Raw genomic sequence first — 14574 nt, 5'->3', positions numbered from 1 at the left:
AACATGTTTTTAAGACAAATATTATAGACACGTCAATAAAAAAAAACACAAAAAACCCCCAAAAACTTAAGCTTTTATATAGCGCAATCTCCACTAAACATTCTCAAAGCGCTTTACAAGGTGTCCCTGACTAACAGCAACACTTAACATGTAGGATGTTACAAGGCGCTTGTTAGGCGATATTACAATTTTGTTTTTTCGGACAGAGACAACACTGTTGATGGCCAGGTACTCATTTTATACCTGATTATGGTGAGAGAATGTGAGTAAAGAGTCTAGTTCACGGACTCATTTACTCACATCCTCTAACAACACTCAGGTGTAAAATGAGTACCTGGCCGTCAACGACGTTTGTGTCCAGAAGAATTGTAATATCGCCTCACAGGCGTAATCTTTTATCTTGCACGTTAACTGTTGCCGTTGTCTGGGGACCCCTTGTTAAGCTCTCTGGTGGATGTTGAGCTATACAAGTGCTAAAGTAATTACTTTCTAATGTTACTTTTACATAGTCATGAACCAATATCTATGTGGTCTTGTGGTAAGACATTCGTTTTCAGAACGGAAGGTCCTGGGTTCGAGCCTTGTCTGCACATAATTGATTCCTTGGAGAAGGCTCTATACTCACATTCTCTCACCTTACTCAGGTGTAAAATGAGTACCTGGCCGTTAACAGCGCTGTCTCTGAACGAAAAAATTGTAATATCACCTAACAGGCGTCATGTCCCAGCCTAAATGTTAAATCTTGCTGTTGGCCGGGACCCCTTGTAAAGCGCTTTGAGCATGTTTAGTGGATATTGCGCTATATAAAAGCTCATTTAAGCTCATTTAATATCTACGCATGAATCAATCATTTCATCCTCTCAGCGACACGACCACTACTGCTGCTATTTGGGATTGTGACAATGTCCTCACGTCAATAATGCTGTGCTGTTGTCCCAAAGGAAAAAACACCACCTACGCACTCGACGACAACAAGAATCAGCATCAGGCCAACCATCAGCAGCACCCCATCGCTGAGAACGCGCACATCAAGACTGGCAAAGGCGCTCTGTCCAGCTCCAACCAAAGCATCGGGCCCGAGGCCGAACTCGACAAGGGAACCATCGCAGCCACCCAGCAACGTCAGTCTGCCCCAGTCACAGAACAGCCCATCAAATCTTCGACTGCTCCTTCACCGCAGAACACCCAACCTCCAGTTAAGACTCTGCCCGAGTCTGAACGACCTGTAGAAACTTCCCAAGTTGTTCCTCGGATTGAATCGAGTAACTTGAACTCTGTAGAAAAGTCTGTTGTGGAAAAAGCTACGGAAACTAAAAAAGTTGATATTAGTGTTACACCTAGCTCAGCGCAATATTCTACTACCATTAAAATTGAAGGCTCTAGCCATAGCAAAGCAAATCAGAAAGATAAGTTAGAAGACAAAATTAAATTAGATCTTGACTCGATCGAACTTGCCATTACCGAAGCGGAAAAGGGGAACTCTTCTCTAGGGGAGGTTAAATCCCTCATCCCGCAATTAGCTTCTCAACTTCAGGCTCTCACCTTTCAGGTCACAGAGGCAGGTCAAGGTCACAGGATGGCGGAAAAGAGTCTACAGTCTGCGGTGTCACGCCTAGAAGCCGTTGCGTCCAGATTGGAATCGTTGGCGGCCAAGGGAGGTCAAGGCGCCAGTGTGTCTGGTGGTAAGATTATTTTTTAAAAATGAAATTCCCTTTATTCATCCCATAGGGGAAATTTGTCTCTAGGGTTTATTCTAAGGAAAGACTGAAATAACCCAGGCATCAGCCGCAGTGCAGCGCTACGATATGAGCTAGGGCGAGGTGACTTGCTCAAGGCCACACAGCGCAGCAGTGGGTGATCGAACACTGTACCTTTTTCGGGTACAAAGCAAAGATCGTACTGCTCTCATCCTACATGTGAATTGTTGCTTTTGGCTAGAGACCCCTTGTAAAGCGCTTTGAGCAGGAGGCCACTTGCTGTGTCTTCTATCCCCCAATATTTGTTTTATGAGTTGCTTTCTGTCTTTGTCTTGGAATGGAATTACTTGGTTTTGTCCCGGCCCTTGCTGGAGTCCTTGGCTGAGATGGAAAATGTCAAATATATGGTGTTAGTTTTTTGGGGGTGATGCATTTTTCCTTGTAAATCATCTCTCTGTAATATACTGATCGTTATATTTTTGTTTTGAACATATCTTGTAAACATTGGAGTGTATTCCTCTTGGTGGGATCCTGTGCTGGTGTCTGGGTGAGACTTTTAGGTGATCTGAAACTAAGTATACTGATAGCGTGCTCTTGGAATCTACATCTGTTCTCTATTTGAACTAATTCCTCTTTGACTTTTTTTTTGTGTACTTTCAATTTTAATTAAATGTCCCGTCCTACATGTTAAATGTTGCTGTTGACCAGGGACCCCTTGTAAAGCGCTTTGAGCACATTTAGTGGATATTGCGCTATATAAAGCTCAATTTTAATTCTAGAATATATTTTACTCTCCAATCTTCTTCCTTTAGTAGTGCTGAAATGACCTAAATGATTTGCTGGCACTGTAAAATCCTTAAAAACAAACAAGACACTAATTTTCGGTGATAGAAAACTCAAGTGTTTCTCATTGACTGACTACATTTGAAGGCTGGTTTTCCAAAACTCGTTAAGTTGATTTTTATACTTTTTGGGGTTTTCCATCCATGAGATAAATTGAAACGTAAATTTTATTTTAAGCGTCAAATTACCTAAGAATTTCCCTAGATTTGTGTAAATTTGAAGTTTAAATGTGATAAAATAATAGACCGAATGAGAAATTTTAGGGGAGATAATCCTCAATATCTCAAAATTGGGGAAGACGGAGATTTTGCAAACCACTCTTCTTTTGGTGCTTTAACACGACCATTGATTTGTTTCAGACGAGGTAGCCCCCTTTGTCATAGAATATGACACAATTGTTAGCGGGCCTTTGGCTGAGTTCATCAAGTTGTCCAATGACATTGGTGGTGATGTCAAAACACAGGTATGATGATGATGGTGGTTGTTGTTGTTATTATTATTATTATTATTATTATTATTATTATTATTATTATTATTATTATTATTATTATTATTATTATTATTATAGGGAATTTCCCAAATAAGATTTTGGAAGTGAAATAGTAGTAGTAGTAGTAGTAGTAGTAGTAGTAGTATTAGTAGTAGTAGTAGTAGTAGCAGCAGTAGTAGTAGCAGTAGCAGCAGCAGTAGTAGAAGTAGAAGAAGCAGAAGAAGACTAATGGTGGTGTTTGTGATGGTGATGGCAGCAGTAGTAATTATTCTGAGTGTTACTGTCACTGGCGTAAACTCAAATGTATTTTTCATGATCAAACTTCTCTTTCTTTCTGTTTTTTTTCCTTTTTCTATTTCTCTTTCTTATTTTTCATTGATAATCTGATATTCTTCATTGATAATCTGATATTCTCCATTGATAATCTGATATTCTCCATTGATAATCTGATATTCTCCATTGATAATCTGATATTCTCCATTGATAATCTGATATTCTCCATTGATAATCTGATATTCTTCATTGATAATCTGATATTCTTCATTGATAATCTGATATTCTCCATTGATAATCTGATATTCTTCATTGATAATCTGATATTCTTCATTGATAATCTGATATTCTCCATTGATAATCTGATATTCTTCATTGATAATCTGATTGTCTTTGTCCACAGAGTGTGATGGTGAAGGCCACCTTCGATGCTGTGAGGAATTTCCTCGTCATTGCCTCGAAGAGCAAGAAACCATCAGCTGTAAGAAGATTGGAATTATTATTGATCTTTATCATTATTGACGTTATCATCATCATCATCATTATCATTGTTGGGGGGGGGGGGGGGTGTGTCTCAATAGCTCACTTGGTAGAGCACTCGCTTCTAAGCACAAAGGCACCAGGATCGATTCCGATTGCTATCAATATTTTTTTTCTTGCCCCCCCCCCCTGTCCACGAGCAGTGATTGGGTAGCTGGATCTGTTAGACCTGGTGGAAAGTACTTTGTGATGGACTAGTGTCCTATCCAAAGGGTAGCAATCAATTGTTATTATCCGTTTCACGTTATAGAAACGGGGATAAACTCCAGCTCCATGGTCCCAATGGCTCTGAAGGACTACTTATCGTTGTCACCAATCACATCGTCATCATTGTTGTCGCCAACATCAACATAATCTTTATAGTCATCCCCAACATCAACATCATTGTCATCGCCAATGTCAACATAATTTTTATCATCATCATCATGAACTCAGGACCTTCCAACCCAAGGCGAGTGTCATACCATTGTTCTTGTTTGCCATCTTTGATTGTATCATTGCTTTTTCTCTCTCTCTTTCTCTCTACCTGACAGAATGTCAACGGGGAACTTTTGAAACCTGTAGGTGCCAAGATTACTGAAGTCCAGGTAAGTCCATGTGAACTTTCATATAGCTCAATGTCCACTAAATATGCTCAAGAGTCATCGTGAATACTAAACTACTGGACTGTAAAAACTCATGTACAAAAATTAATATGACAGCTTAAAAAAAAAAAGAACAAAATGCTACTGAGCACTGAGTGTTTCGGGCTCATAACCTTTCTTCAACCAATAGTAAAAACACTAAACGTGCTTAATGCTTACTTACTTACTTAGGCCGCCCCTTGGGGCACCCAACATGAGCCACAAGTCTTCGTCATTGTGTCCTGTCCTCCATAAGTGTACTCAGCTCCCGGGTGTTGTCCATTCCTGTGTCATCTTACAGACAGTCAATGTAAGTTTTATTCTTCCTGCCTCTGCTTCTGGTTCTCTCAGGTGGTTCCCATAGCACAAGACTGCTTGCAATCTCCTCCTTGTGTCTCCAGCAGTGTCCCACAAGTCTCAGTCTTCTCTTTTGAATCTTCGAGGTCACTGTAGAGCTCTTCATTTGATATGTGCTCTTTCCAGCTTACATTGAAGGCCATCTGCAGCATACGAGTGTGCTCAATGTCAAAGTGAATACTAAGGTGTTAGATTGTAACTATAAAAAGTTATGTTCGAGAGTGAATTCAACAGCTCCAAAAAAAGAACAAATACTTCAAAAAAAAAAAAGAAGAACATAATGCTAAGCATGGAATGTTTCGGGCTCAAAATCTTTCTTCAGCCAAAAGTAAAAACACTAAATGTGCTAATTGTCAAAGTGAATTCTAAGTTATTACAATATAAAAACTAATGTTCGAACGTGAATTCAACAGCTTCAATCAAATAAAAAAAGACGAAAAATGCAAATCTGAATGTTTTGGCTCAAAACTCTCCTTCAGCCAATAATAAAAACAAATAAAACGTTTTTATATCGTGTTTTAACTCATTCAACTCAAGGCCTCTTCTTTTGTGCGGTCCGCTCTCTCTAGAGATATTTGGTCACTTTTCAAAATTTGAGAAACGCACACCAACACACAAAACTGTGTGTAATCTTTAATGTTTGTTTGTAGTCTGATTGATATTGATGCTGTGCGTTTAGCCAAAACACTCACAACAATCTGCCAGCTGGATATAATGCATCAACACACGAAATTATGTGTAATCTTGAATGTTTATAATCTGATTAATACAGTTTTGTGGGAATTACTCATAAAAATGACTGGCTGAAAACATTAACTAAGACCTGAGTTTTGTCAATTTTGTTTCATCAAGACTTTAGTGACAACCTGCTCACTAACAGGCTGTCTAAGAATAATAGCAAAGATCTGAGTGGCATTATCTTCTTTCCTTTTGTTTTCTTCATGACTCAGCTTTATAGAGGGCAATATCCATTAAACGTGCTCAAAGCGCTTTACAAGGGATCCCTGGCCAACAGCAACATTTAACATTTAGGACGGGACATGACGCCTGTTAGGTGATATTATAATTTTTTTTTCAGACAGAGACGACGCTGTTAACAGCCAGGTACTCATTTTACACCTGAGTACGATGAGAGAATGTGAGTAAAGAGCCTTCTCCAAGGACTCAACTATGCGTCGAGCGAGGCTCGAACCCAGGACTTTCCGATCCGAAAGCGAGACTAACAGGTTATCTAAAGATAATAACAAAAATATGAGAGACATCATCTTTGTTCCTTTTATTGTTTTCTTCATGTTGAGTGACTCACCCAGTATGTGTATTTATATTATCTTGTCTATCCGTCGTCCAGACATCTTCGTTCCTTTTATTGTTTTCTTCGTGTTGAGTGATTCACCCTGTATGTGTATTTATATTATCTTGTTTATCCGTCGTCCACCAGACATCTTTGTTCCTTTTACTGTTTTCTTCATGTTGAGTGACTCACCCAGTATGTGTTATAATATTTCTATTGTCTATCCATCCACCAACCAGACTTTCAGAGAAAACAACCGACGTAGTGATGTCTTCAACCATCTGTCCACCATCTCCGAGTCCATCTCCGCCATGGGGTGGGTGTCCATTGTAAGTTGGATATTACTAGAATAAACATCTAAATACATATGTGTGAAACAGTGTTGCCAGATAAAGCAAGAAAGATTAGTACAATAATAAGTTTTTTAAAAATATCCCCCCGCCCCTCCCCAAAAAACAATCAACCAACCTTGACAGGGGATCGAACCTCAGACCTCCTGATTACCAGTCAGATGTGCTACCATTACACTACAGAGGTTTTAACGGTAGTTGGGACGATTTACTGGGTGGGGTTCCCGACCCCCCCATAGTGGGCAGGGAGGTAGTTTTTGGGTCTTCTATCCCCCTATAGATAGTATGCGCTTGGCTAAAAGCTCACAACATTGCCATCCGGAAGTATAACGGACTAACACACAAAACTATGTGTAACCTTAGAAGTTTATAGTCTGGTTAATACAGTTTAGTGAGAATTACTCATAAACGCGAATGGCAAAAAACAATAACAAAGACCCGAGTGACGTCAACTTCATTCTATCTATATCTGTTTTCCAATTGCTTTTTGTCTTGGAATGAGATTACTTTGTTTTGTCCTGGCCCTGGCCAGATACCCTGGTTGAGAGGGAAAGAGTTGATGTATAGTTAAGAGTTTTGGGATATGATATTTTTTTACTTGGAAATCATCTCTCTCTGTTATGTATTGTTATATTTGTTATTTTCAATGTATAATGTAAGCATCTGAGTATATTCCTCTTTGTTGGATATTGTACTTGTGGCCAGATGAGACTTTTCAGTGATCTCAAACTAAGTACATTGATCGTGTGCTCTTGGAATCCACATCTGTTCCTTATTTGTTCCCAGTTCCCCTTTTTCTTACTTTTTCTTGGGTGCTTTAATTGTAATTCTAGAATTTGACTATCCCATTTTCTTCCTTTTTTACTGGCGCTAATATAACCTAAATGTGTTGCAAGCGCCGTAAAACCCTTAAAAATAAAACAAAAACATATTATTATTATTATTTTTATTATTATTATTATTATTATTATTATTATTAATTATTATTATTATTATTATTATTATTATATATTATTATATTATTATTATTATATTATTATTATTATTATTATATTAATTATTATTATTATTATTATATTATTATTATTATTATTATTATTATTATTTATTATTATTTATTATTATTATTACTTATGTCAGTATTTGAAAACCTACAGATTCCACTATGTGACACCTTTACTTCAGGCCATCTCTCATGAAAAAAAAAGATATATATATTTATATATATTGTTCATGTGATGTGTGTCTCCAGTCCTACACACCAAGGATAACACTGATGCGTTGTACAAACTGTTCTTTTTTGTGTTTTGTGTGTTCAGTCCCCGACTCCAGCCCCTTACATCAAAGAGATGATTGACGCAGGCGTGTTCTACAGCAACCGTGTCCTCAAGGACTTCAAGGAGAAGGACCCCAAGCACGTGGCCTGGACCAAAGCCTGGACCAGCGTCCTCAAGGACCTGCATCAGTATGTGAAGGACAACCATACCACTGGAGTGACCTGGAACCCACAGGTAAGATTTTTTGAAAATAACAAAATAAATAAAATTCCCTTTATTCATCCCCAAGGGGAAATTTGTCTTTAGGGTCTATTCCAAGGGAAGACTGGAATAACCCAGGCATCAGTCGCAGGGCAGGGCTGCAAAGTGAGCTAGGGTGAGGTGACTTTCTCAAGGCCACACAACGCACTGGCGGGTGATTGAACTCTGTACCTTTCGGTAAGAAGCAAGACTGTGCCACTGAGCCACGCTGCCCCCAAGATGTTTGGCTTTTACAGGTGTATATACCTCTGCCCCTCCACCCACACACCACACACACACACACATGTGCACACAACCACTTTTCGAATTCACATGCAGTTCCCCCCAACCAGCACCACCACCGTCACTCACACAATTCCTTACATTTTTTATCAATCTCTTTTTCCCTTTCCTTCAAAAACAAACTCACTTGTATGAACACTCTAGCCACACTTCCCTCCTCTCCACCCCCCCCCCCCCCCCTCCTCTCTCTCTCTCTCTATATATATATATATATATATCTCTCTATATCTGGGTGGGGTTCCCGACCTCCCGTAGTGGGCAGGAAGGTACTTGCTGTCTTCTATCCCCCTGTATCTGTTTTCCAATTGCTTTCTGTCTTTGATTGGGATGAGATTACTTAGTTTTGTCCTGACCCTGGCCAGGGTCCTTGGCTGGGAGGAAAACAGTCGAATGTATAGTTATAGTTTTGGTATTTAGGTATTTTTGTTCCTTGTAAATCATCTCTCTGTATGTTCTGTTGTTACTTTTTTAAAACATGATTTGTTAACATTTGAGTGTATTCCTCTGAAAGGGATCTTGTGCTGGTGTCTGGGTGAAACATTTAGGTGATCTCAAACTAAGTACGCTGATAGTGTGCTCTTGGAATCTACATCTGTTCCCGATTTGTACCATTTCCCCTCTGTCTTACTTTTTCCTCAATCCTTTTAATTGTACATCTAGAATGTTTTTACTATCCCATTTTCTTCCTTTTTACTGGCGCTGATGTGACCTAAACCGTAAAACCCTTAAAAACAAACAAAAACAAAACATATCTCTCTATATCTCTTTCTCTTTCTGGTCAATGCTCTCTCTCTCTCTCTCTCTTTCTCTCTCTCTATCTCTCTTTTCTCTCTCTTCTCTCTCTCTCTCTCTTCTCTCTCTTCTCTCTCTCTTCTTCTCTCTCTTCTCTCTCTCTCTCTCTCTCTCTCTCTTCTCTCTCTCTCTCTTCTCTCTCTCTCTCTCTCTCTCTCTCTCTCTCTCTCTCTCTCTCTCTCTCTCTCTCTCTCTCTTCTTTCTTTCTTTCTTTCTTTCTTACTTTCTCTGTTACTTTTTTTTATCTCTCACATTCACTCAGAGTTACATGCGTATTATCAATGTATGCTTAGCTGCCTTTTTATAATTGTGTTGCAAGCGCCGTAAAACCCTTAAAAACAAAACAAAACCTTTTTTTTAAATGTTTTATTTTTATTTGTTTGTTTTTGTTTTGTTTTGTTTTGAAAGTTTTTTGTTTGTTTGTTTTTTTGTTTGTATCCGAGCTCCATTTCTATCTTTACTTTTTTTAAAGTTATGTAATTGATTAGTGCCTCCTCTCTGCATGACAAAAATGGTTTGAACAAGTTGTTTATAATATTATGCTGTTTTCAAAGATGGATGTCGATGTCGAGTAGTCCACATGGATAATGTGTTGGGGTGGGGAAAACAGACCAAGGACTCTCCAGCATGAATGACTGGGAAAACGACGTCACAGGACAAAGCTGAAGGGCTAGAGATCAGCTTGTCGCTGGTTTGGATGTAAAATTGTACGATGGGTCCAGGGTTTATCCCAGTTTCTAAAGGGTAAAACGAACAGGCAATAGCATATTTTGCTTGCTACCCTTTAGATTGGACACAATTCTATTATAAAAGATTTGCATATTACTGGGTGGGGTATGTCACTTGTGCTGTGTCTTCTATTCCCCCCTATATTTCCTTTTCTAGGTTTGATTTCTGTCTTTGTCTTGGAATGGGATAAATAGGTTTTTGTACTGGCCCTTGCCAGAGTCATTGGCTGGAAGGGAAACAGTCAAATGTATAGTTTTAGTTTTGGGAGGTGATTTAAAACAAAACTTTGTATATCATCTCTCTGCTGCGTACTATTATCATAGTTTTTGTTTTGAATATAGTTTATCAACATTTGAGTGTGTTCCTTCTAGTGGGATCCTGTGCTTGCTTCTTGGTGAGACTTTTAGATGATTTCAAACTAGGTACACTCCTGGAGTCTACTGTGTTCCCGATTTGAACCAATTCCCCTTTATCTTACCTATTTTTCGTTTGATTTTAATTGTAAATTTAGAATTGTTTGACTTCCCTCCATTTTCTTCCTTTTTACTGGCGTTGAAGTGATATAAATGTTTGAGTCCCGATACAAGTTATTTTGCATTTTGTTTTATTTGTTTTCCACGTTAATTTGTGCATTGTTATGCTGACGACGGGTTTTTACCCGAAATGCCCATTGTCTGTTTTGTTCCCATACGACACGAAGCCTATCCATTTTCATTCTTTCGTTAGCATTGTCCATGTAAATGTAATGATATAATACGTGTTAAAATTTCTTGAAAACAAAGTGTTGTTGCCGTACTAGTATATAAGGGAGTTAAAAGCAATATTTAAGAAGTCTAACTTCTACGTCATGGCACAAGACCGAAGGGCTAGAGTTCAGGTGGTCGCTGGTCCGGATAAGTAAGTAAGTAATTAAAAGCAATATTTTAACATATTTATTTCAAATTGGTAATTTTGACTAGTAGTTCTAGTTTCTGATATGTTAAAGCCCTGTTTATGGATAATAAAGATCCATTGAACAATATTCCCATCTGCGCTATGGAGCTATTCTTGGTACAAGGGGGAGTAACCCCCAAAAATACGTCCATTCATCCTTGTTTACGTCCCTTGGTTTTGACAGTTTATCACGGCTGTAGTCATGCTGTGCTGTGTAAAGCTGTCTTCGGGGTGATTGGTGATTGGTTGTTGGGAACAACTCAATTCTCCGTGACGGTTATGATATGTTTTTTTTTTTTGGTGATTATTTATGTTTTTGTTTTTTTTTAATGGTGGATTTAGTCTGGGGTCGGGGGGAACCAAAAAAAAAAGAGGGGGAGTGGGGGGGGGGGGGGGGTGATTGTTGATGATTTTTAAAATGTTCGAGCGGAAAGGTTCGGATATAATATTATATTCGAATAACTTTACTTTCTTGTAGCTTGTATATCCTATTGTGAATGATTTGTGCTCACTAATGAAGTAGTGATGATGTCTGAGACGATTCACCTCACTCAAATCGTCCAAAATGGATTTTAAACATATTTTTTTGTTTGGTCTTTTGCATTGTCTTAGCCGTCATATTACCCATAGCCAACTTCAGCACATGCCTGATACCCGTTACATGTTGATCATATATTATATTTGTTTTCATAGTTATACATAGTTCGAAGATGACGTCACTCAGGTCTGTGTTATTGTTGTTTTTTTTTGTTTTTTTTTTTGTTTTTTTTTTGCCATCCTCGTTTATGAGTAATTCTCACTAAACGGTATTAACCAGACTATAAACGTTCAAGGTTACACATAGATTTGTGTGTTGGTCCGTCATATTTTCGAATGACAATGTTGTGAGCTTCTTAGCCAAGCGCATACTATCTTTACATCGCTCTGTGTGTTTGTACGTCGTAATATCCGGCTTGTGAATGTTGTGAGTATTTTACTTAAACGAAAGCACCTATTATGCTTCGGTAAGACATTGTTCTCTCTCTACGTGGTTTGCATGATGACGTCATACATCCATACAGGAGTCGGTATCTCATTGTATTAATGGATGTGAGTGGCTGGGATGAGGGATTGATGATTGAATCACTCGTATCGTACTCTCTAATGCTGTGGGCCTACGTAATTTACTCACAACATTCCGCCAGCCGGATATAACGTAACAACACACAAAACACACAAACGTGCTACCATTACAGCACATAGGCTCCCGATAGTTGGGACAATTTTTAATCCCTATATTCTGGCACTTTTCATATAGATAGTATGCGCTTGGCTAAGAAGCTCATAACATTGCCATCCGGAAATATAACGGACCAACACACAAAACTCTGTGTAACCATGAACTTTTATAGTCCGGTTAATACAGTTCAGTGAGCATTACTCATAAACGCGGATGGCAAAAAACAATAACAAAGACCTGAGTGACGTCATCTTCGAGCTACCTATACAGTTGTTCAGTTCTTTATCTTACAGCGGCGGTGCCTGCTCCTAAATTTCTTTTACGAAATCTTTGTAAAAGTAAAAGTAGTCAGACTTGCAAAAGGCACCCCCCCCCCCCCCCTTGCTTCAGACGTGAGAAAGCACAACAATAACAACATACATAGACACACATTCGCCCACGATTCCCCAGTGATTGTAGTTGGATCTGCTGGCATCGTTACAATTCAGGCATTCGTCCTGCTCGTAGCAATCTAGAGATAGCATTGGTCCTGCTGCTATTGTTTTTGTTATTGTTATTTATTATAATGCGCTGATTTGTTTATGGAAAGGGAGGTAATTGGAGATTGGTCGTATTAATTGATGACGGCACTGCAGGGGTTCCGCCTCGCTCCACGGTGTGGTTTGGACAGTTCCAAGCCGTCAAGAATGCAAACAGAAGAGAAGAAGAAAAGGGAATCCTCCACGTATTCGTTGACGTAGTTGTGATTGGGATGTAGATATTATATATAATATACGTGTGTGTATGTACGGTTGTTGAGGCGATTGCGTCCCTTGGGAGACTCGGGGAAATATTATAACCGCAACAAAAGCAACGTCTTCTGTTTGTCCCAGAAGAGCCTCGTTTTGGGGAATTGAATGGACAAGATGATTCGATGATGCGCTGTGGGAATTTGGGCTGGCAGCAGATTATCTGATCTGAGCCTGAGCCCGAAACGGTCCGTGTTTGGTTGTTTGTTCTATTTTCAAATCTGTTATAGATAGAACGACGTTGACGTCACTCGGGTTATTGTAATTGTTTTTGTTTTGTTTTTGTTATTTGCCATCCGATTTTATGAGAAATTCTCACTAAACTATATTAATAATAATAATAATCTTTATTGTCCAAATTAAAGGCAATTCATGTGAGGTAAACAATGCTCAGTTTGGTTCATGGTATGAACATCAACACATTTACAAATACAGACACAGCCATACACCAGATATAAAATTTCATGGTTACACATCGTTTTGCGTGCTGGTTCGTTAACCTTCCGTATGGCAATGTTGGTGAGTTTCTTAGCCAAGCGCACACTATCTATTTTTATTTTTGTTCATTTCTTTTTACAGTCCACAGCTTCTAGCAGTAAAATGGAGAGAAAAATCAAGTGAGTAGATGTGACTCATAATATAGATAGAATGCGCTTGGCCAAGTAGTTCACAACATTGCCATCCGGAAGTATAACGGACCAACACACAAACTCTGTGTAACCATGAACTTTTATAGTCTGGTTAATACAGTTTAGTGAGAACAACTCACAAACGCAGATGGCAAAAACAATAACAAAGGCCTGAGTGACGTCATCTGCTTACTATCTATAAGGGAACAACACAAAACAAACAACGAGTCACACCTACTCACTTTATTTTTCTCTCCATTTTACTGGCTCATTTAGGCATCTCAAGTCCTAGCAGCTTAGTATCGTGTATAAATCAGTCATGTTTGTTCTATTTTCATATAATAAATTATAAATTTAGTGCGGCTATGTGGTCTAGTGGTATGCCACTCGCTTTCGGATCGGAAGGTCCTGGGTTCGAACCTCGCTCGGCGCATAGTCGAGTTCTTGGAAAAGGCTCTTTACTCACATTCTCTCACCACACTCAGGTGTAAAATGAGTACCTGGCCGTTAACAGCGTTGTCTTTGTCCGAAAAATTGTAATATCGCCTAACAGGCGTCATGTCCCGTCCTCCATGTTAGATGTTGCTGTTGACCAGGGACCCCTAGTAAAGCGCTTTGAGCACATTTAGTGGATATTGCGCTATATAAGAGCTCAATTTATTAATTTATTTATTACATAAGCGTTACCGACGACCCTTATCTAGACATTTCTCATAATTAATCCCCCCCCCCCCCCCCCCCCCCGAACAATTAAAAAAAAAACCCCAAACAAATCGTTTACGTTTTGCCGGCATCTTTAATCACTAAATTGCTTTGTAAACTTCTGGAAAATGATATTTTATTTGATAACGATTAGCGGGTGGTTGGATGGGAGCATCACCCTTGAATCATATACCTATGATGTTCGCATGGGTGTACGATCCGATAGTGATGTCGTTTCTTCTTCTCTTTACTAGCCTATCCTGCTTCTTTGGTTTGTGATTGTATTTTTGACAGGGGATATTTTTTTTTCTGTAAATCTTCTGCCTGTTTGTTCTTGGTTATTTATAATTTAGCTTATGATATCTTTAGGTTATGATTTTGATTTACATTTGTACTATTTTTGTTAGATTGCTTGTTTTTTTTTTGTTTCAGCGGTCTCTCATATAACCTCAATTGTGTTGGAAGAGACCTAAAGCAACAAACAAACAAACAAAAAAG

General features: G+C 38.8%; 1 protein-coding gene across 4 annotated transcripts in view; it reads left to right on the top strand.

Moving 5' to 3' along the window:
* LOC144956523 (adenylyl cyclase-associated protein 1-like) overlaps nucleotides 1-14574 on the top strand; it is a 76503-nt gene that overhangs the window by 11399 nt on the left and 50530 nt on the right. For 3 of the 4 annotated variants that reach the window (XM_078887072.1, XM_078887073.1, XM_078887074.1), the window contains 6 exons: nucleotides 865-1682; nucleotides 2900-3003; nucleotides 3707-3784; nucleotides 4377-4430; nucleotides 6354-6443; nucleotides 7784-7975. In XM_078887072.1, the coding sequence (XP_078743198.1) occupies nucleotides 920-1682; nucleotides 2900-3003; nucleotides 3707-3784; nucleotides 4377-4430; nucleotides 6354-6443; nucleotides 7784-7975 (1281 nt within the window). In that variant the 5' untranslated portion in view covers nucleotides 865-919. The remainder of the gene's footprint in view (nucleotides 1-864; nucleotides 1683-2899; nucleotides 3004-3706; nucleotides 3785-4376; nucleotides 4431-6353; nucleotides 6444-7783; nucleotides 7976-14574) is intronic. The other variant, XM_078887075.1, reaches the window with a different exon arrangement.

The sequence above is a fragment of the Berghia stephanieae genome, chromosome 11 (genome assembly GCF_034508935.2).
Source record: "Berghia stephanieae isolate SIO BIC M18660-M18661 chromosome 11, UCSD_Bste_1.3, whole genome shotgun sequence".
Classification (NCBI taxonomy): domain Eukaryota; kingdom Metazoa; phylum Mollusca; class Gastropoda; order Nudibranchia; family Aeolidiidae; genus Berghia; species Berghia stephanieae.
The sequence above is the reverse complement of the archived record's forward strand: the minus strand, read 5'-3'. Positions and strand labels throughout refer to the sequence as shown.